This window comes from Arvicanthis niloticus, chromosome 13, assembly GCF_011762505.2.
Source record: "Arvicanthis niloticus isolate mArvNil1 chromosome 13, mArvNil1.pat.X, whole genome shotgun sequence".
Classification (NCBI taxonomy): domain Eukaryota; kingdom Metazoa; phylum Chordata; class Mammalia; order Rodentia; family Muridae; genus Arvicanthis; species Arvicanthis niloticus.
The window spans coordinates 51,357,855-51,377,402 of NC_047670.1; the positions used below are offsets into that span (position 1 = coordinate 51,357,855).

General features: G+C 51.0%; 2 protein-coding genes across 5 annotated transcripts in view; both read right to left on the minus strand.

Annotated features, from left to right (window-relative positions):
• Plec (plectin) overlaps positions 1–5,682 on the minus strand; it is a 62,117-nt gene extending 56,435 nt beyond the window's left edge. For 2 of the 4 annotated variants that reach the window (XM_034516140.2, XM_076912213.1), the window contains exons 1-2: positions 5,530–5,682; positions 4,167–4,371 (exon numbers count right to left, since the gene is read on the minus strand). In XM_034516140.2, coding sequence (XP_034372031.1) covers positions 4,167–4,365 — 199 coding nt within the window. In that variant the 5' untranslated portion in view covers positions 4,366–4,371; positions 5,530–5,682. Of the gene's footprint in view, positions 1–2,299; positions 2,457–4,166; positions 4,372–5,529 lie in introns of those variants that run through there. The other 2 variants (XM_034516146.2, XM_076912217.1) reach the window with 1 other exon arrangement.
• Positions 5,683–6,008: 326 nt separating this feature from the next.
• On the minus strand, positions 6,009–16,037 carry Parp10 (poly(ADP-ribose) polymerase family member 10). The gene is made up of 11 exons (XM_034516313.2): positions 15,957–16,037; positions 15,678–15,856; positions 15,348–15,602; positions 15,028–15,264; positions 14,208–14,947; positions 13,872–14,093; positions 13,708–13,780; positions 12,855–13,493; positions 12,631–12,764; positions 6,699–6,873; positions 6,009–6,614 (listed from the first exon to the last, which is right to left on the minus strand). The coding sequence occupies exons 2-11, from the start codon at positions 15,847–15,849 to the stop codon at positions 6,310–6,312; spliced, it is 2,952 nt and encodes a 983-aa protein (XP_034372204.1). The 5' UTR covers positions 15,850–15,856; positions 15,957–16,037; the 3' UTR covers positions 6,009–6,309.
• Between the last annotated feature and the right edge of the window lie 3,511 nt (positions 16,038–19,548).

Sequence of the window (19,548 nt, forward strand, 5' to 3'; positions counted from 1 at the left end):
TCTGGTTAGGCACCCAGAGCTCTCTAGCCACAACCCCCATCGGTTTTCAACTCTGAAAGAATCTCCATAGATAGGAGGCGGGGTAGATGGAGAAGATGGAGGGACTCACACAGACAGAAAGTTTAGAAAGTTCTAGGAAAAGCATTGCCCTGTGGGAATGGCTGGGGATTTCCAAAGAAGAGTGACTCTCTTCTTTGGAAGAAAGAATGACTCTAGGGAAGAGACCTGGGAGGCTGTAAACAGGAATGAGGGTCAATGAGGGGAGAGTCAAAAGGGGAAGGCAGCATCTCTCTAAAGGCTGGGCCCTCTCTCAGTTCAGGCACTCGGGTGGTGAGCTCCCTACCTTCAGAGAATTAGCCAGTGGTAAGCTGGGACTAAAAGAGAGGCATAACCACCTAACAGGAAGCATAAGACAGCTCCTCATATCCTTGCCATCCAGGGACCTCAGCAGACCGATGGGACCACTAGGGTCCAGTCTCAATGAGATTACTAGGGTCAGGTCTCAAAAGGAAGCAGGATGCACGGGGCACATCTGGTCTCCTCTAGGCTATTTCTTTCCTTGGTCTATAGCCCCAGTGCTTAGCTAGCCCCCATATGGAGTCAGAGTCAAGGAGACTCTGGTGCTTTGGCGTGCCTCAGAAGCATTCTTGATCTTCACTCACTGCTCTGGGAGCCCCCAGCACCTGCTATCCTGCTTAGCAACTCAGCTACTTTGAGGCTGGGGAGACGCGCATGTACAGGCAGCTGTACCTGTCACATGACAATTCCACTTCAGGCAGTACTCCTGTACCCACCGCCCTCTCACCAGCCTCCAATGCCACCCATGCCAGAAGACAGACAAGGGCCAATACTGCCCGGTGGGCCTAACATAAACCTCTGTGTCCAGTGGAACTAGGAGAGGGCCCAAGGAACCTCCAGGGACTTGTCAGTACACTCCCGGATGAGCAGGAAACCCCCCACCGCAGGAAGAAGAGGCCATCATGGCTTCAGCATGAGACTTAGACAAGGTTCTAGCACTGGACCATATAAACCCAGCAAACCAACCAGACAAGGAAGGCTTGAGGGGTGCCACTAAACATAGTCAATACTGGTCTACACAGTACTGCCTGGGGCTTGCCAACAGGGTTGTGGCCCAAGGAGACAGATATTTCCTTGCCCTGCATCTTTTCATATAGACCCTCAAGGAGTGAACATCAGCCCGGACTTCCCAATGGTTCTCTAGGGGTACAGTGGTCAGGCTCAAGAGCCCAGTTTCAGGAGCATCACTACCTGATCCTCATGAGCAAACAAGCCAGCCACAGAACTAGCAGACCTACACACAGGACAGCCACTGTGCCTGCAGGACTGTGAAACATACCCTGCCTGGGTGGGGTGTGGGGTGGAGTGGCACCCAGGCTCCAGGCAAAGCTGTAGCCGGACAGCTCTCCCTGAGCTGCCCTTGGGGGCAGAGCCAGCAAAACCAGCCATGTGGAGCTGGAACCTGTTTTGTTGGGCTCTGCCTGGGGCCTCAGTATCAACACTCCTCAATGGCATTATATCCAGACCTCTAAGTCTTTGAAAGCTGGGAGGTACAGTTGGACTCATGCCTACTTAGAGCTTACAGACCCCAGCCCAGAGCCAAGCATTTGGGCCTTGAGTGGCTAACAGTGTCCAGACCCTGGGCAGGTCCTAGGCTCCAGGAGGACATGGAGCAGGTTAAGTTGCTAAAACCACAGACTGGGTCGGATAGGCTCTGAAGTTCCTCTATACCAGAAGGGGCTATTTCCAGGGGACAAAGTCAGGGTGCAATGGAATTTCCTGCCAAGGAAGGGTGTGGCCCAGTCCTGACCAGTTTGGGGAGGTGAGGAGAGGCAGCAGCTATGCCATTCACTGCCAGGCAGTAGAAGTCACCCCCCACCCCACACGGACAGTTGCCCCAGAGGAGAGGCAGGGGATGGCTTAGCCTTGACCCACGTGTCTGCTGGGTAAAGACACCGGACACTGGTCTAGACTGCGGACCCTGAAAAGCCCTGCTTCATACACACACCCGCCCCCACCAGGGCCCACCCCGGCCACCCGTGCCTGGAAGATGTCCTATTAAGGTCATAGACGCGGGGGCTCTGTGGAGCGCATCCATCCCTTCCCCGGGCCCCGAAGGCTACAGGGGGCGAGCGAAGTTGGTGAGACTTGCGGCGAATGACTGGGCTCTGTTGGGACAACGGTCGGGGACAGCAGCTGGGGACACGGCCGGCTGTCAGGCTGGTTAACCTGGAGGGGCCCGCGCGCCCGAAAGGGCAGACAGGGGCCAGAGGCTCCGTACCTTTGTACTTCTCCCGCACCTCCTCGTAGGCCTGGATGAAATCCTGTTCGTCGGGTGGTGGGCCAGACGTCAGCAGATGGGCCATGCTGGCGGGAGAAGAACGCAACGGGCCACCGCGCAAGGCCAGCCCTGGCGGCCGCTCTGCCCCCGCCGCCTCCGCGCGCACGGCTTAAAGAGGCCTCCCCCGCCCCGCCCCGCCCCGCACCCAGGATGCCCCACGGGCGGGGCGGGGCTCGACTGGCCAGCCGCCGCCGACCTGCCCCGTAGCTGTAACCGCTGCCTGGCGCCCCTTCGCGGGAATCTGAGCCTTGATCCCACACACATCCAGTTGCAAACACTTCCCTGCCTACTCAGGAACCAGAAGCGGCTGACAGAACTCGGTCTAAGGCGGCCGTTTCCCTGGGCCGGCCACGACTTCTCCAACTCCTTCGCCCCGGGCAACTTCACCTGGCCACCTGAGTGAGGCCCTTCCTGCCTGGCTCCCTCCCTCCTTTCGCCGTTAATTAGAACTTCCCTTCGTCATAACAGTAGAGATACAGTTGGCATCGCCGAAATATAAGAAGTCCTTGAAACACAAGAAAAAGTCGCACATAAAAAAGACGGAGTACACAGTTTACAAAAGAAAATACCTTAATAATTAAAAAAAAAAAAAAAAGTTCCTTTCTAGCCACCAGTCTGACACAGACCGGTCTCCCAGCATCGACACACCTTCCTTTCCCGATCGACTCTGCACTGTTTCTGGAAAACTTAAACACTGTATGGACCACGAGCAGAAGCTCTGCGTCTAGAAACCAATCCTTAGAAAATTACCAGAGAGCATAAAGACTACAGCATGATGTGGGGCTAGCTACAGCATGAAGAGCAGTAAACACAGAAACCACCCAGCCAGTTAAAAGGGCTTCTGGGGTACCCCACCCCTGTCTTTAAAGGTCTGAAGTAGTGAAGGATATTCAAAAGTCAAGTGGGAAAATAACCCCTTTTGTAAGATCATCATACACGTGTGTGTGTGTGTGTGCGTGTGTGTGTGTTCGCGCACGAGCCGGCCTGCCTGTGCCCCGCACATGCACTCAGATCAGGAATAATCCTAGAGTCAGGGTGGGGAGTATGTTTTTTATCTGTTCCCTCCCATCTCCACAAGCCGCTGCTATGCTTCCACCAGCAAAGTTCCTGGATGTTGTACCATCTCCATGCTCAGCACCTGGCCTTTCAGCTCTCAAGTCTACCCTCACCACTTCCTGCGTTTCAAACGTCTCATTGTCTCATAGGGGATGGAGTCAGTGTTCCTTTTCCCAGGACATCCCACCCAATGGCCTCCAGCCTTAGGTGACCCACTTCTCACAGATGCAGGCTGCCCTCCAGCTAGCTACCCTGCCTGCTGCCTCCCATGGTGCCTTTCACCTCAGTTTTTCCCATCCTCAGACTGGCAGCTCCTGAAAGGAACAGCTGGACTCTGGCTCATGGAGGTTCTAAGGCTCTCACAGATTGAACATCTCCTTTCCAGGTGGCAGTGTGGTCCCACCCTGAGACGGCACCCAAGATTGGAGAAGCAGTTTGACCTCAAGAGACCAAGAAATTATTCCAACTGAAGATGGGCATCTGGACCTGTTTCCAAGAGACCACCGCTGAGCTGCTGCAGCAGGAAGTCAGACATCAGCCCTTACTTTAAAAGCCCTCCAACCTCCTGCAGCTACCAAGGTCGAGCCAGCAGGTGGAGCTGTGTTACCTGAACTCACCAGTTCAGAATGAGCCCTCCCTCATAGCTGATCACCCCCGGTGTCTTATCCAGTCCCAACACCTAAACGCAGTACATAGAAGGTGTTTAACACCTGTGCTGGTGAGGCAAGCCGACCAGACCCTTTCCCATTACCTGCAATGCGGATGACGGCCCGCTCTGCAGGATCCAAGACACTCCCATTGCCCACAGAGCCACCTCCGCTTCGCCGGCTTCTCTGTGTTTTCCCAAGGTTCCAGGGCAGTGTGTCCCCGGGGCTGGGTGAACCACTACTTCCATTGGAACTACCTTCAGCCACTGCCACTGGCCGGACCTCGGAATCCTCCCCTGACATGGCCTCCTGGAGGGAAAGTAAGAAGGATTCACACTCTTACCTGTGGGGAAAGTTGATACTGTACACTGACCCACCATCACCTCCTTAACCTGAACATTGATACCAAACTCCTCCTATCTTGCCCGTACACTCAGCCCCTGGTGCTCATCCCAGACTTTACAATCTCTTTCCCATTCTTGTCTATCCTCACCTCCTCCAGCACACACACTGACCATCGTTCCTGTCTCTTAGTTACCCAAACGCTATCCCCGCCCCCATCCACAGCACAGGACACTGACTCCACCCTCCACCTGTCAAACCGAAGGAGAAGAGAGCGCTACCTTCAAGCACGCATTGATAGGACCCTGTCACTAGGACTAGAGCTTTTATTCCCTCCATTTCAGTCTTGGACTCCCTGTCCTCTGATCCTCCAATAGGCTGGCAACGAGGCCATCAACAAACACGGCTTATGTCCCCTTCGTCTCACTCTTCAAAACAAGACCCTCAACCCCAGTCCGTGGTCACTGCATCTACCTCCAGGCTCAGTCTTTAGGACTCCCCATCACTCTACCCCACCTCTAGCCTATACGGTCCCACCTCTGTCTCTGCGATCTCTGCAGCAAAGGCCTATAAATAGCTGGAGCCGCAGCGGCGTGGGTTGCGGGAACTCGGATGCGGCAAGGCCCGGGGGAGCCCGGCAGCCGCTCTAGCAACCCACCAGCTTACTGCGTGCAGCCAAAGCGCACGTATCCCCACGCGTGCACACGCCCCAGCTCCCTGCCCCAAGAACACTGGCGTGCGAAGAGGTGAATGGGGCTCTGTCTCAGCGGGGGTGGCATAGAGTGGGGGCACAATGTGGGCTCTGTGCCTCGCCCTCAGGCCAAGGGCTGGGGAAGAGTCAATGGTCCTCAAGCTGGTGCCTCTCTCGACCCCACTCCACCGCGGAGCCCTTCAGTGGCTGTCTCTGTTCCAGCCCCCAACCGAGCCGCCTTCCTCGCGGCGTTTTCTGCCCACACTCAAGCACCTCCCGTCCAGTTCCGCAATTTCCTTATCCCAGGGAGGTGTTGATCTCTGCATAGAGCAAGAGGGGCTGCGAAGCAGCACCTAGTTCCGGGTGGTCTGAGGCCATCCACCCCTACCGGCCTTCCCCTCCAAACTCCCAACACATCTGGAGCCTCTCCATACCCTCCCAGTTCTACGATCCTGGCGGTTCCGCTTGTCTCCTCTCAGCCGCTGCAGCCAGACTCCTGGGGCCCAGGAGAACCGCGGAGGCAGCGCAGGCGGGGCTAATCCAGAGCCCCGCCCCGGTCCCACCAAGAGCTGCGCTGCCCCGGCACCTCCAAAAGCGAGCAAACGATTCACGCGTGACCGGGCTACGTGCCAAGAGTACTGGACCGGGAGGTTGCAGAACCGGAGCCGAAGATAGGACTAGATCAGGAGACACCCACCGAGTGCGCACACCTTGGTGGGCGGTGCGTGAGAAGACAGAGATGCTGCTGGCGATCGTGAGGTCGTAGGAGTGCACCGCGTCCAGACGCCTGGATCCACTGCCCACCGCCGCCCCCACCCCTCCGTGAACAGCTGACGTGGTCCCCAGCCACGTGGGTGGCCCCCACTCCCCCAAACAGGTCGGATTCCGAGTTCCAGCCGGTCCTTCTATCTAACTGGTTTCAAGTACAGGTTTATTCAAAGACAGAGCCCCGCTTAGGGCGCGGTCCAACCAAGACGGGTGTGCCTGGCGGTGCACCCTCCTGCCGTGTTCTGCTGACCCCTGGCGGTCGAGCAGGCCAAGGAACCGATTAGATCTGGCCCTCCCCAGTTCACAGTCATCCTGGCTTTCCAGCCAGAGGCAGGAACGCTCCCGTGGGCAGCTCTGACGCTTAAGAACTTTGTAGAGCAGGGAGCCAGAAGCTGGCCTCTTAGGTCAAGTGTCCAGGAAAGAGATCCAAGAGACCAAGAGAGTTATTAGGGGGTACCTAGGAGTATGTTTTTGCAGGTGATTAGATGCGTGGGTAAAGCTTGGGTGTCGTGAAAGATGACAAAGATTCTAGGCTGGTGGAGGCAGTCCACGGCGCTGTCGTAGCGAAGCACCTGACCAGAGGCCCTCAAAGGAGGTGCCTTCAGACCACGGGAGCCCTGTCCATAGTCACCGGTCAGCACCTGTGCCACAAACACTGCCTTGTGGCCTTCTGCGTTGGGAGGCGAGTATCGATCCAGTACCGACAGAGAGGCACGCTTGGCGAAGTACACGCCCTGTCCGTAGAGTGTGCCTACAAGGACAGGACAAGTGAGGCACCAAGGTGAGGGTTATCAGGATTAGCATAGCCTGCCTCCCTGCTCTGCACAGGTCTTACCGTTTCGTCCACAAAAACTGCGGTTGAAGCCGTGTGCGCAGATGTCGAGCACTGCAGACTCTGACGTGCCGTGGTAGAGGACCTGCTCCACAGGGCGTTGCTGGCAGCATTGCATCAAGCGCTCCCGATGCAGCTGGTACTGTTGTTGCAGCAGAGGGTGTGACACACGTTCTACCTGCCAAGTGCATGGTAGTTGGGGTGTAGTTATTTGGAATCTATCCCTACACTGGCCAGAAGAGAGCTGAACTCAGCAATCTGGTGGGAGGAAGAATTTAGGATTTATGTGAAAACTTGAAAGCCCACCATCATGCTCTGTCCAGAGGAATACAGTAACTGTCTCCGTGGGACAAGTGACACTAGAGGGCTTGCTTCCAGGAAGGCCTAATTCCTCCAGGGATGGCTGACTCTTTCAGGGAGCCCTGCAGGTGGGTAGACCCTACCCCACTCACCTAAACTTAGGACCAACAACCTGACTTCAACAGTAAAAAGCCAAGCCAGAAGCCTGTATCACCTCTCAGCACTAGAAGGCTCAGACAGCAGAGAAGACTTCAGCCAACCAACCCATGTTCCTGAAGGAACAAATTCAGGGGTTCAAACAGAACTTTTAAAGAAACGCTAACTGGCCTTTTAGGAGGAGGCAGACGAATACCACATTCATAAAACAAAACTACCTGCTATGAAAAAGTCTGGACATCAGACGCAGGACATTTAGGATGAGATTTCAAGGCTGGAGATGCAGTGCAGAGGGCAGAGCGCTTGCTTGCTTAGCAAGTAGAATGGATCCCCAGGAGAAAAAATGAAAGGGAAAAGCTGGGTGGTGGCACACACCTTTCGGGAAGCAGAGGCAGGCAGATCTCTGAGTTTGAGGCCAGCCTGGTCTACAGAGGGAGTTCCAGGACAGCCAGGGCTACACAGAGAAACCCTGTCTCAAAAAACTAATGAGAGACAGCAGACAGACAGACAGACAGACAGACAGACAGACAGATGAAAGAAAAAGAGGGGAAGAGAAGGAGAGAGGAAGAGGAAAATAAGAAATAGCAGAGGAGGAGGAAAGGATTGCTGAGATAATTCTGTGCATGGGCTTAGATAATGAAGTGGTTAAAGCTACAGACTACATGGTACTCTGGGAGGAAAGAAAGCAACCACGAGAGGACAAGAACATGAAGCAGACAGAGAAGGTCTAAGCTCCGCTTATTAAGAAGGTGGTACACCTGGTAACAAAGTGGACAATGTGTCCCTGAGCTGGAGGCCATATCACCAGATGGAGAGAACCATGAAGTGCCAAGGACATTGGGAAAGACATGCCCCTGGCACCTAACAGAAAACCATAGCTTTTGAAAGGAAAAAAACCTTTGCAAGTAAACACACGCACGCCAAGGTCGGTATACAAGTACAAACAGGGAGAAATTCCACCCTGGGTTTCTCAATGCCAATACTGGATGTTGGTAAAGAATCCAGCAAGGCGCTGGCGAGATAGCTCAGCAGTTAGGAGTGCACACTGCTCTTGCAGAGGACACAAGTTCAGTTCCCAGCACCCATGTCAGGTGATTCACAACTGCCTGTAATCCCAGCTCCAGAGGGAACAGAGGCCTCCATGGTCACCTGCATTCATGTGCACACAATCCTCCACCCCACCCACGCATGTCCCTGCCACACATTTTTTTAATCTTAAAAAAAAATCCAATGATCTAACTTTCCAAGAAGTGTGTGTGTGTGTGTGTGTGTGTGTGTGTGTGTGTGTGTGTAGGGGGTGAACTATACTCAGAAAGAAAAGGCCATTGCTATGCAAACCTAGAACCTGAATTCAGACCCCAGACCCCACCCACATCAAGATGGGAGAAGATCAATGTCTTCATAAATCTAGATGGATATATATATATATATATATATATATATATATATTCATTCCCAGGTTTAATATATATACACATATATACATATCTATACTTATATGTACAATATATTACATATATATTGAATCTAAATACTATATCCCAGCCAAGATAATAAAACAAATAAGAACATATTAATAAATAAAAGACTGTGCAGAATTTACATCTATATCAAGTCAGAGTTAGGTGTAGTGGCTCATGCCTTTAATTCCAGTACTCAGAAGGCAGAGGAGGCCAAATCTCTGTGGGTTCAGGGCCAGCCTGGTTCTACAGAGAGTTCCAGGAAAGTCAGAGCTCCACAGTGGGACCCTGTCTTGATAAAAATAATATAAAACTAGAGTTGTGAAACAGTCCTCTAGTTATAAAAGGCTATGTGCATACTTTTTTGGTTTTTGAGACACAGTCTTGCTCTATACCCCAGAGTAGCCCTTACTATGTAAACCAGCCTCAAACTTTCAAGTCTCCCCTGGCCTCAACCTCTAAAGTGCCTGGATTACAAGCATTTACCATTACACCCGGTTGTTACTATAACTTAAAACTCAGAAATGCTCACTACCCACTCATGGACTCCTACATAGCAGCAGAGTCTACATATCAGGGTGGCAAGGGGTCAGCTTGCCTAGAAGTCAAGCATGCTCAGAAGAAACAAGTTTTAAAAAAATACAAAAGAAGACACTAAATCTCTGAACATCCTCTCATGCAGTGTTGTTTGTTTATTATTTTGTTGTTGCTTTCTGAGACATAGTCTCATGAATCTCAGGCTGGCCTTGATCTCAGTATGTAGCTGAGATATGACCTCATCCTTCTGCCCCTCACTGCTGGGATTCTGTGCCACCACGCCCCGCTGTTCATTGCTGGGAACTGAACCCAGGGCTTTGTGAACGACCGGAAGCTCTGTACCCGCTGAGCCACATTCTTAGTCTACCACACAGGGTTGTGAGATGTTGCGTTTTGTTGTATGTGTTTGTTTTGTTTTTCCCTCTTTAAGATTTCTGTTGTTTTAATTTTTGTATGTGTGTATGTGTATGTACACTCAGAGGCCAAAAGAGGGCATCAGTGGTCTCCTGGAGTTTGAGTGACAGGCAGTTGTGAACTGTCTAGCATGGCAGGTATTGGGGATCAAGCTCCAATACTGTGAAAGTGAAGCAAGCTCTTCTAACCACTGAGTCATCTCTCCACACAGCTTTGTTTTTTGTTTTTTTTTTTTAACTTTAAAAAGCTAGTTTTGTTTTTGTTTTTGTTTTTTTTCTGGAGCTGGAAAGATGGCTTTGTAGTCAAAAAGCCAAAAAGCACTGGCTGGTCTTCTAAAGGACATGGTGGATTCAATTCCCAGGACCCATAGGATGCACTCTTCTGGCATCCTTGGGTATCAGGCACACATACGGTTCATGGACGAATGTACAAGCAAAACACTCATATACATAACATAAATAAAATTGAAAATAATATACGCCAAAAAATAGATTTTGTTAGTGTCTGTGTTTTGCGTGCACATTTTTCTGTACACCACACACACGCCTGGTGCCAGCAGAGTTCAGAAGTGGACGTTGGGTTCTCTGGAACTGGAGTTACAGATACTTGTGAACTATCATGTGGTTGCTGAGAACTGAACCCAGGTCTTCTGCAAGAGTAACAAATGTTCTTAGCCTCTGAGCTGTCTCTCCAGCTCCTACAGTTTTGATTGCTTGTTTGCTTTGCTTTGTTTTGTTTTCTTAATTTTTCAAGACAGGGTTTCTCTGTGTAGCCTTGGCTGTCCTTAAACTCAGAGATCCACCTGCCTCTGCCTCCTAAGTGCTGGGATTAAAGGCAGGTGCTCCCACCACCCAGCAAGCTCCCACAGTTTTAACAAACATAGTTAAATTTACCTGGTTGTGATCCAAGGGTAGGTATTTTTTCCTTATCAACACAGAGCCAAAGCATGGAGACTATAAAGTGAAGTTGGCCTATGCATTTTAACTGCATAGTATAAACATTGTAAATGTCCAAATTATGAGATGGCAGGAGGAAGAAATGATAGAAAAAGAAAGAAAACCCATTCTATTCCTCTGTGTATAATTAGACAAGCAAAAAAAAAGTCTCTAAAGTAATAACAGAAAAAAAAAACCCTGAAAATGTGCCATCCTAAGTGATAGATATACTTCCTAGAAGATTCGAGTAAACAAATATTACTAACAAAACCAGCAAGCTGTGAACAGAGGGATGGCAGCCGCTGTGACTGTGATGCTGATCATAGGTCATAGCTGTTGTTGGAACCCATTGGTGACCTTCCTAACCTCCGGGGAAGACCAGAAGTCCTGCATCTCCAGCCACCTCTATGAGATGCTGAGGCTGCTAGCCCCACCCACAACTTTTAGCATCAAGAGTGGAGAGAGAGCACCTTGCCCAGTCTTACCACACAGTGAAAACTCCCCTGTCTTTTTTTTTTTTTTTTTTTATGTATATGAGAACACTGTGGCTGTCTTCAGACACAGCGGAAAAGAGCATCAGATCCCATTACAGATGGTTGTGAGCCACCATGTGGGTGCTGGGGAATTGAACTCAGGACCTCTGAAGAGCAGTCGGTGCTCGTAACTGCTGAGTCATCTCTCCAGCCCAGCCCTGTCCTTTCTACCCATTTATGGTCATCCCTCTTTATCCTCATCTTTGAGCGCATCCAGTCTTCTGGGTGAAAGGCTGTCGGTCATCATGTTCTCTCTTCTAGCTTACTGTCCATCTCCTTAGCATACTTCCAGAGATGTCTCTGTTGTCACTCCCTGCATGTTCTGTTTCCTTGTCACATGTAGCAGACGAGCCCTGACGGTCCCTCTCTTCTTCCCAGCCATTTAATTTATTATTTATTTATTTTTGTATTTTGAGACAGAATCTCACTATATAACTCTGGTTGGACTAGAACTATGTAGACCAGGCTAGCGTCAAACTCACAGATCCACCGACCTCTGCTCTTCTTCTCGTCTGCCTGGAATGCTGGGAAGGGGGTCCTAAGGGTCCCCACTCCTTAATACTAGCTTGTTTTTCTGTGCATGTTCATTGTTGCCAAATTTAGCAAGAATACAGGAGGAGTGGCCACTATAAATATATACTATATATATGCATATTTTTCTCCCTAGCTACACACACACACACACACACACACACACACACACACACACACGGGTATTATTTTATTTACACAGAGAGAAGGTGGGGCTAGCCCTTTACCAGAACAGGCCTCTGTTGGAGACAGAAAGCCCCTCCCCCACCCCCTCATACACACAAGAACGAGAAGAGTAATCCTCACATTGGCCACCAGATGGTATCAACTGTGGCACAGACAGTCCTACAGTCCTCAGTAGAGAGCCTCACTCAGGCAGGCCTGTCAGATCCCTAGTCCCTAATCCCTTCTGTTTATCTTCCTCAGATTCCAAATGTTCTCTGGGCAAAGAAGGAGTGCTTATCCATTGCAGGGAGCAGAGGAACCCTGAGTGAATGAAGTTCTGAACAAATGTGTGTTGCTGACATGAGTCAACCATGTCAAGGACCTCAGAACTTTGGCAAAGCCTTCTTCTACCTGCAAAGCTCAGAGGCATGGCAAAGCCTTCCTCTTGTCCAAATGTGGATGTTATGGTGTGTGCAGAAAAATGTCCACCATAGCGTTCTCCACTAGAATATTTACTGCTCAAAGACTACTCCCAACAGAGATATGCTAAACCTGCCTTCTCGATCCACAAACCCTCGTTTATCTGTATATAATAACCCTGCCTCCTTGTGTAGCTGCATGCAATAACCCTACCTCCTGGTCCACTCTATATGATAAAGACATCTGCAGTTTCTCCATCTAAGAGCCCAGACCCTATCCCAGCATTCTGTGTAACCCTGTGTCTTTTCTTTACTCCCTCAATGCCCCTGGTCATGTCCAAGCCCTTGGAGCCAGGCATGGATATGGCAATCCATTCTATCAGCTTTCAACATATCCACTTTAAGCAGCTTTGTCAATTGACCCTAATATAAAGAAAAGTTCTGTACACAGGGCACAAGGCCAGCAACACAGGACAAGAACTCACTCGAACAATGCAGATCCTGCTGTGGGCAGCATCCAGGGTGTTATAGAAGGCCTGCACCACATCTTGGAACTCCTTGGAATTCTCTTCCAGGGGCTCCAGCCTGCCCAAGGGTTCTTTCAGCCCCTGCTCAAACACTGACACACAGGAACAAAGGACATCAGGGCCATGTCTCAAGTACTAGCTAACCCATTCCACCCTCCCCCAAGTCCAAGGTACAGACTCACAGTTGTTTTTTGAGGCCTCCAAAGGAAAGGTCAAATTCTGGTCCCAGGGGCCAACAAGCAGAGCAGCTAAGTGGCGAGCCGCACGGGCAGGCTGGACCCCAAAGCCTCGGAGGACAATGTGGTCGCCATCGATGGTAGCACTTACATCATGACATCTCTCCAGACGAGCCCCAAGCTCTGGGGGCAGCATACGCCCCTGGAGACTCACTGTCTCCTCCCGAAGGTGTACCTCCAAGGCATTTGATAATGCCTGGTTCAATTCATCTATATCCTGCTCAAAGGATGTGTGCACCACCAGCTGGGCCCTGTCCCCAGTGTCCTCACCCAGGGGCTCTTCTGCTTCTAACAGGGAGAGGGCCATGGCTCGCCTTAGTGCATTAGCCTCCTGCTGATCAGCCACCTGGCTTTGAGACTCCAAGGACCGGTGGATAGCCAGCTGCAGTGTGGCTTCTTCTTCTAACTGCCCAGGTACCCTGGGGCTTAGGGCCATAGGCTCCTCCACAGCCTCAAGTGCAGGGATTTCCTCCTGCTCTAGGGCAGTGTCTTCTGGCTCCACAGGTGTCTCCTTCTCCATCTCTAGAGGCTCCCTGTCTTCCCCATGTAGGCCCTCCAGGGTAGCCAACAGCTCTCGGACTTCCTCTAAAGGCAAAAAGATGCCACTGGGTCAAGGGCTGGGCCCAGCCAGGGGCCTGATGATAAATAACAAGGTGAATTGGACTAGATATAAAAAGATGGAGATCATATTTGTGGGTACAGGGTAGGCCACAAAGGGGTCACTGAACAAGTGATAGGTCAGAGCAGGGAGGGGATTGTTAAGATCACAGGACACACTAGGGATCCTTAGGAGTCCTACCCAGTCTCACATTCTCCTGACCGATGACCGAACTGTGGCCGTGGAGGACTTGGAGGGCCTCAGTGGGATCTGTCTGTGGGAAGAAGATGTCAGGGTCACAGCAGAGGAGGGGGCATCTAGGTTTGGCATGTGAGAAGAAGGACAAAGGCAGAACTCCATCTTACCCTTTCAGGGTCTATGTCCAGGGTGGCGCTGGCCAGATGTTCTGTCCCGAAGACACACTGGAACTGAGTCTCCAGGCTGTGAAGAAGGTGCTGCCCCTCCACACCCAGCAGGAACCTGGCACTGCCCGGGTGCTTCACGCTCAGCATGTGACAGCTAAGGCTGCCCAACAGACTTTGCAGCAACTCTTGGGCTGCCTGGCAGGGGGCCCTGGCTCCACAAAGCTGTGGGACCATAACGAGGACAGTTTATGGGTTCAGAGCACAGGAAAGGTACCTAAACCCCAGTAAGAGAAGAGGCAAAGTTGAAGGGATCCTGGTGGGGGGAGGGTCACTCACCCGAAAGCCAGTCACATCCACTCCTTCAAGTGGGAAAAGGGCAACATCTTCCAGGCTGGCAAGAAGGTCCTCATAGTAAAGCTGCAGGAAGCGCATGGCCCCTGGTTCCATTGACATCACCATTTCCACCAGGCCCTCTTGCTTCTGCATCTCTCCATATCCAGGGCGCTCCAGCCCCGTCCCTACAGACTCCATGGCCGTCCCCACTAGAGCCATTAGCTCCTCCTGCCCTGGTGAGCCTGTGGCAACTTCCCCCAGGCCCTCTTGCTCTTGAACACTCACTGACTCTGAGGTCATGGATCCTACTTGCTCTGGGAGCTCTGTAAAACTTTCTACTGGATCTACTGAGCTTGCAGAGCCCATAATCCCCTGGTTTATGAAACCAGTGTGCTCTGGAGATCCCATAGTTCCTGGATTTATAGGCTCCTCTTGATCCAGAGACCTCACAGATCCTGAGTCAACTGGCATAACTTGTCCTGGAGCTCCTACTGGACCTGCCCTTAGAAGGGTTCCTAATTGTACTGGTGCCTCCCCAGAGCCCACAGCCATAGTCAGAGCCCCGGCCAGCCCTCCAGCTTCTGTAGGAGCATGATCAGTGACTCCAGATTCTTGCACAGGTGAATAATCCCCCCCACCGATGCCCTCAGCAAGCACCTCTGGCTCTAAGACATCATAGTGGGGGACAAGGCTCAACTCAGAGCCCTGCAGCCAGTGTTTCTGTTTCAGCACCCGTTCAGCCACTGGAGAAAGAGAGAAGACAGAAAGTACATTGAGTTTCTAGCATAGAGGAAGGGTCCTCCTAGTTTCAGATGCCACTTACCCTGCCACTGCTGAAAGGAGACAACAGTGCCCAGTTGCCCAGGGAGACTGCGCAGACCATCCAAGGGTCCCCCACCACTGCGACGCTCATTTTCCAGGTAGAGCTCCAGCAGTAAGAGGTCCAAAGGAGCAACGCTGTCCACCACACGTACTGCTCGGGTCTGGGGCACCCAGGCCAAGGACACGGTGGCTCCATTCAGGGGCAGATTCCGGGCCTGTTCGGCCAGGGCACAGACCTCTGTGGGCAGTATATAAATTAACTCAGGCATCCTCCTTAACTAGAAGCTATGCCCCCACCCCTGCCTCTCATGTGCCTCTTACCTGCCTCAGAAAGGGGCACGGATAACTGGACCAGGGCACAGTCCTGCCGAGGACTGGCCAGGACATGGCAAGTCTCCACAGGGTGCCCTGCAGCACACAGCAAGGCCTGAACATGTTGCTCCAGGCTCAGAGGTGAAGTGCCAGGTGGCAGTTGTTGGAGAAGCACACGTTCAGGGGCACGCGGTGGGGCTAGCCTGAGGCTCAGTCGCACCCCTTGTAGTTGGTGCTCTGCCTGGGCTAAGACCCTCTTTGCATCTGTGAGCAGAGAGGGGTGTCAGAGATGGCAAAGCTTCAGGACACCTAGGCAACCTCTTGAGTCAACCTCCTTACCTGCAGGATCTTGAAAGATGAGAATACCCCCAGAGCCAAGTCTCTGCCAGCTCAACAGAGGTCCTCCACCAGAGCGACGGTGGTTCTCAAAGTACAGAGTAAGCAGCTCATCTGGTATTTCAGGGGGCAGTCCCCGGAGCTCCAAGGCTGCCCCTGCCTCCACCTCTGCCATCAGAATCCTGGGGTGCAACACATAAGAAGGAAAGAGGCCTGCTCCACCTGTTCAGTCCTCTCTCCAACGCTCCTAGATGCTCCTCAACACCCCATATTTACACTCACCCCTGCTGTCCCAGGCCAGTCCGGGTTAGGCTTGCTGTCCTTCCCAGACAGAAGGCCTGAGGTAGGAAAGCAAAAGTGAAACTGACTGGGGAAAGGAAAGAGGGAGGAGCTAAGTCAGAGGCTGTAAGTACTTCTGGAGCTTCCTCTTCTGCTTCAGCCTTAACCCTCAGTCCATAAGGAACTTCTAAGGACCTTCCTGCCAGCCCACCCACTAGCCTCTTGACTAGCAAGGTGGACCGGATGTCTCCTAGACTTTCTCTTCTTTCTTGGTTTCTCTTTGTGGCTAATCACCCTCCCCATGGGATGCTTGAGATACTGTCACACTGTCAGCACCCCCCCTCCACTCCCACCCCAAGAATCTCTGTTTCTGTTCCCTGGTTCCTAGGCAGGAGCATCACTGATCCTGTAGGCTGGCCCCTGGCTGGGGCTGCCTCTTAGAAACCTTCAAACCCAGAAGATAACCAGCCTTGCTTCTAAGTGCCAGGGTGAGCAGTTCCACCCTTTGCCCCAAAAATCTCATACCCATCTCATACCCAGAAACAAGTAATTAAAAAAAAACAAAACAAACAAATAAACAAACAAACAAAAAAAAAAACCAAGCCCTGATCCCTGGGTCTCATATGAGGAAAGGGCTGATTCCTGCAAGTTGTCTGTCCTCCACATGTATGTCACAGCATGCCAGGTGCACGCGTAAACAAACAAACAAACAAACAAACAAACAAACGTGACTATTTAAAACTGTAAAGCTCAGATCATAACACAGCTACTTTCTTGTGATTTTCTTCAGCCCATGGCTGCCTAGTCCTGCTTCCTATGCTTCTCGCTCATCACCATTGCCTCAGAGGTAGCCACTGTGCTGGCATGCCTTTCTGTCACTAATCCTTACACAGAAGGGGAGCTGGAGTCACAGACAGGACCCAGAGGGCCAGGCCTCACACCTAAGCCTTGCCTTTATTATTATTATTATTATTATTATTATTATTATTATTATTATTATTATTTTATACTGGTATCACCCTGTAGCTCAGACTGCCTGAAACTCACTGTGCAGGCTGGACTGGTTTTGAATTAGAAGGATTCTTCTGTCTCAGTGTCCTGAATGGTGGAACTATAGGCGTGTACAACCATGCCCAAATCGGAGGCTGTGCCTCTAGAAGTCACTTTCCTGTCCACCACCATAGCTTGCTTGCTTCTTTCATCTCCGAGGCTGTAACTACTGCTGCTCTGTACCCACACCTTCCAGTTATGCCAGCTCAGTCTTTGCTGCTCTTCCAAAGGATCATAGGTTTTGCCCAGTCTATATGTGTAAATCTGTGGCCCTTGAATCTCCACTACCTCCCTCTCCCCACAATTGAGAGCCTCCAAGACTTCTTGAAGGGCCACGCTACCCTTTTTCCTTCTCTGCCACTCCCACTGTGGCTCCTCCAGGGAGCTGACAGGGGACAAGAGGCTGCTACAAATCCCAGCACCAATGACAGTGAAAGCTAAAGTCTAATTGTTTCCAGTTCCTATCTCTCTAATCCCTTCTCATACAGGATACCTGGTTGTTTATTTGGCTCCAACCACTCAGGCCTCAGCTCTTGCCTAAACCAGTATCCCTGGACCATCTTTAAATCTGAATGACCTAGCCTTCCCCACAGAGCCACATGGGGCTATCCCTTCTCCATGATTCCCTCACCCAGTCCTTAGTGACAGCTCTAACATGGAGCTAAAACCTTAAAAGACATCTGAGTTGTCCAGGCTTCTTCTGAAGCCCAATAGTCAACTTTCTGCTTATTGTTTTCTTTTTCTTTTTCTTTTCCTTTTTTTTTTTTGGTTTTTTTTCAAGACAGGGTTTCTCTGTGTAGTCCTGGCTGTCCTGATACTCACTCTGTAGACCAGGCTGGCCTCGAACTCAGAAATCCACCTGCCTCTGCCTCCCAAGTGCTGGGATTAAAGGCGTGCGCCACCACTGCCCGGCTGTTTTATTTTTCTTAAAGGGCCCACTAGTTAATTATGTGAGAGTCTGTTTCTACAAAAGCCTGTCCCATCTGTTCTATGCTTTCTTCTTACAGGACTTGACCACCCTCTAGCACACTGAACTTTACTTAGATAAATGCACACTACAGAAGGCCTGCCACATCACTGCCACTGTTAAAGCTTCAGAATTTCTGTGAACTGAATGTTACACCGATAATGTCTTCTGTGCCGGTTAGTTTTAATGTCAACTTGATACCTAGAATCATCTGGGAAGAGAGTCTTAGAGTGGAATTGTCTAGAACAGGTTGGCCTGTGGGCATGTCTATGAGGGATTTTCCCGTTTATTGAGGGTGGAATATCCACTCTGAATGTGTGTAATACCATTTCTCTGAACTGTACAAGAAAGCTAACAGAGAGTGGGCAAGCAAGTAGCATGGTTTCCTGCTCTTGGCTGTGCGTGTGAAATGACTAGCAGCTTGCGTTCTTGCCTTGACTTGATGGAAATTCCAGAACCGTGCCCTGGGATTGTGAGCCAAATATAACATTCCTCCCCTGTGCTGCTCTTAAAAATCAGGGTGTTTTTCTCAGCAACAGAACACATCTAGAATTTGTAAGTAACCGTGGTGGGTGTGTTTATACCAGGAGCATGCACAGAAAGAAGCTCTGGATCAAGGACATACCTTCACTAGATCCAGCTGTTAAACAGCTTTGTGGACATAGGAGAGAACCCTTTCCCTACCTTACTTACTATAAGGTCTCAGAGTGGCAATACACCAAAAACTAGAAGAGAACCGAACCAGAATGTCCTCAGGACACTGAGGACCAAGAGACCACCCATGGGAAAACTTCAAGAAGCATTCCCCTCACACAACCGGATCCCCCACCCCCAGAACTGAGGCAGAGAGTTGGCCCCACCTCTACGTCCTGACAAGATTATTTTGAGGCAAGTGACAAGAGTATGGAGGGAATGGAACAATTAAACGATTAAGTCTCTTGATCTGAAATAGGTGTGGATATTTGTTGTTGTTTTTCAGGACAGGGTCTCACTATGCAGTGCTGGCTTGGCTATCCTGGAACTCACTCTGTGACCAGGCTGGCCTCAAACTCAAGAGATCCACCTGCCTCTGCCTCAAGAAATGCACCACCACCACCCAGGTGTGAATGCTGTATTTTAAAGCAAATAAAGGTCTGGGTGTAGTGACTCATGTTTGTAAGCCTAGTTGGAAAGCTGAGGCAGGAGGACTGCCACAAGTTTGAGGTCAGCCTGGGTTGCATAGTGAGTTCCAAGCCAGCTGTAGTTACAGACTGAGACCTTGTCTCCAAACGAAAAGCCAAGAAGAGATGGAGTCCTTGGGGGCTTCAGTAAATCCTGGGCTTCAGAATTGACTCCCTGAATCCAACAATACAAAGCCACATAAGCTAAAGAGAGTCCTGCCTCCCGAAGTCGTTAGCCCGCATGCCAGATGCCAACCCAACTCTGGTCAGAAAGAGCAGGCTTCAGGACTCTGACCTAGGACGCCTACAGACAATAGTAGACTGCCTAGGCAAGGTGGGCTGAGCAATTTCTGTAGGCTCAGAAGCACCGGGACCGGTCATAACATTCGACTTACATCAAGGCCCCGCCCCGCCCCGC

What these genes read in the sequence shown, in the direction of transcription:
- Parp10 (XM_034516313.2), bottom strand. Translation starts at nt 15,849, where the DNA reads ATGGCAGAGGTGGAGGCAGGGGCAGCCTTGGAGCTCCGGGGACTGCCC. An exon ending in CATCTTTCAAGATCCTGCAG is followed by an intron (nt 15,603 to 15,677) that starts GTAAGGAGGTTG and finishes CTCTGCTCACAG; the next exon opens with ATGCAAAGAGGGTCTTAGCC. An exon ending in GCAGGATCTGCATTGTTCGA is followed by an intron (nt 6,874 to 12,630) that starts GTGAGTTCTTGT and finishes TGCACTTGGCAG; the next exon opens with GTAGAACGTGTGTCACACCC.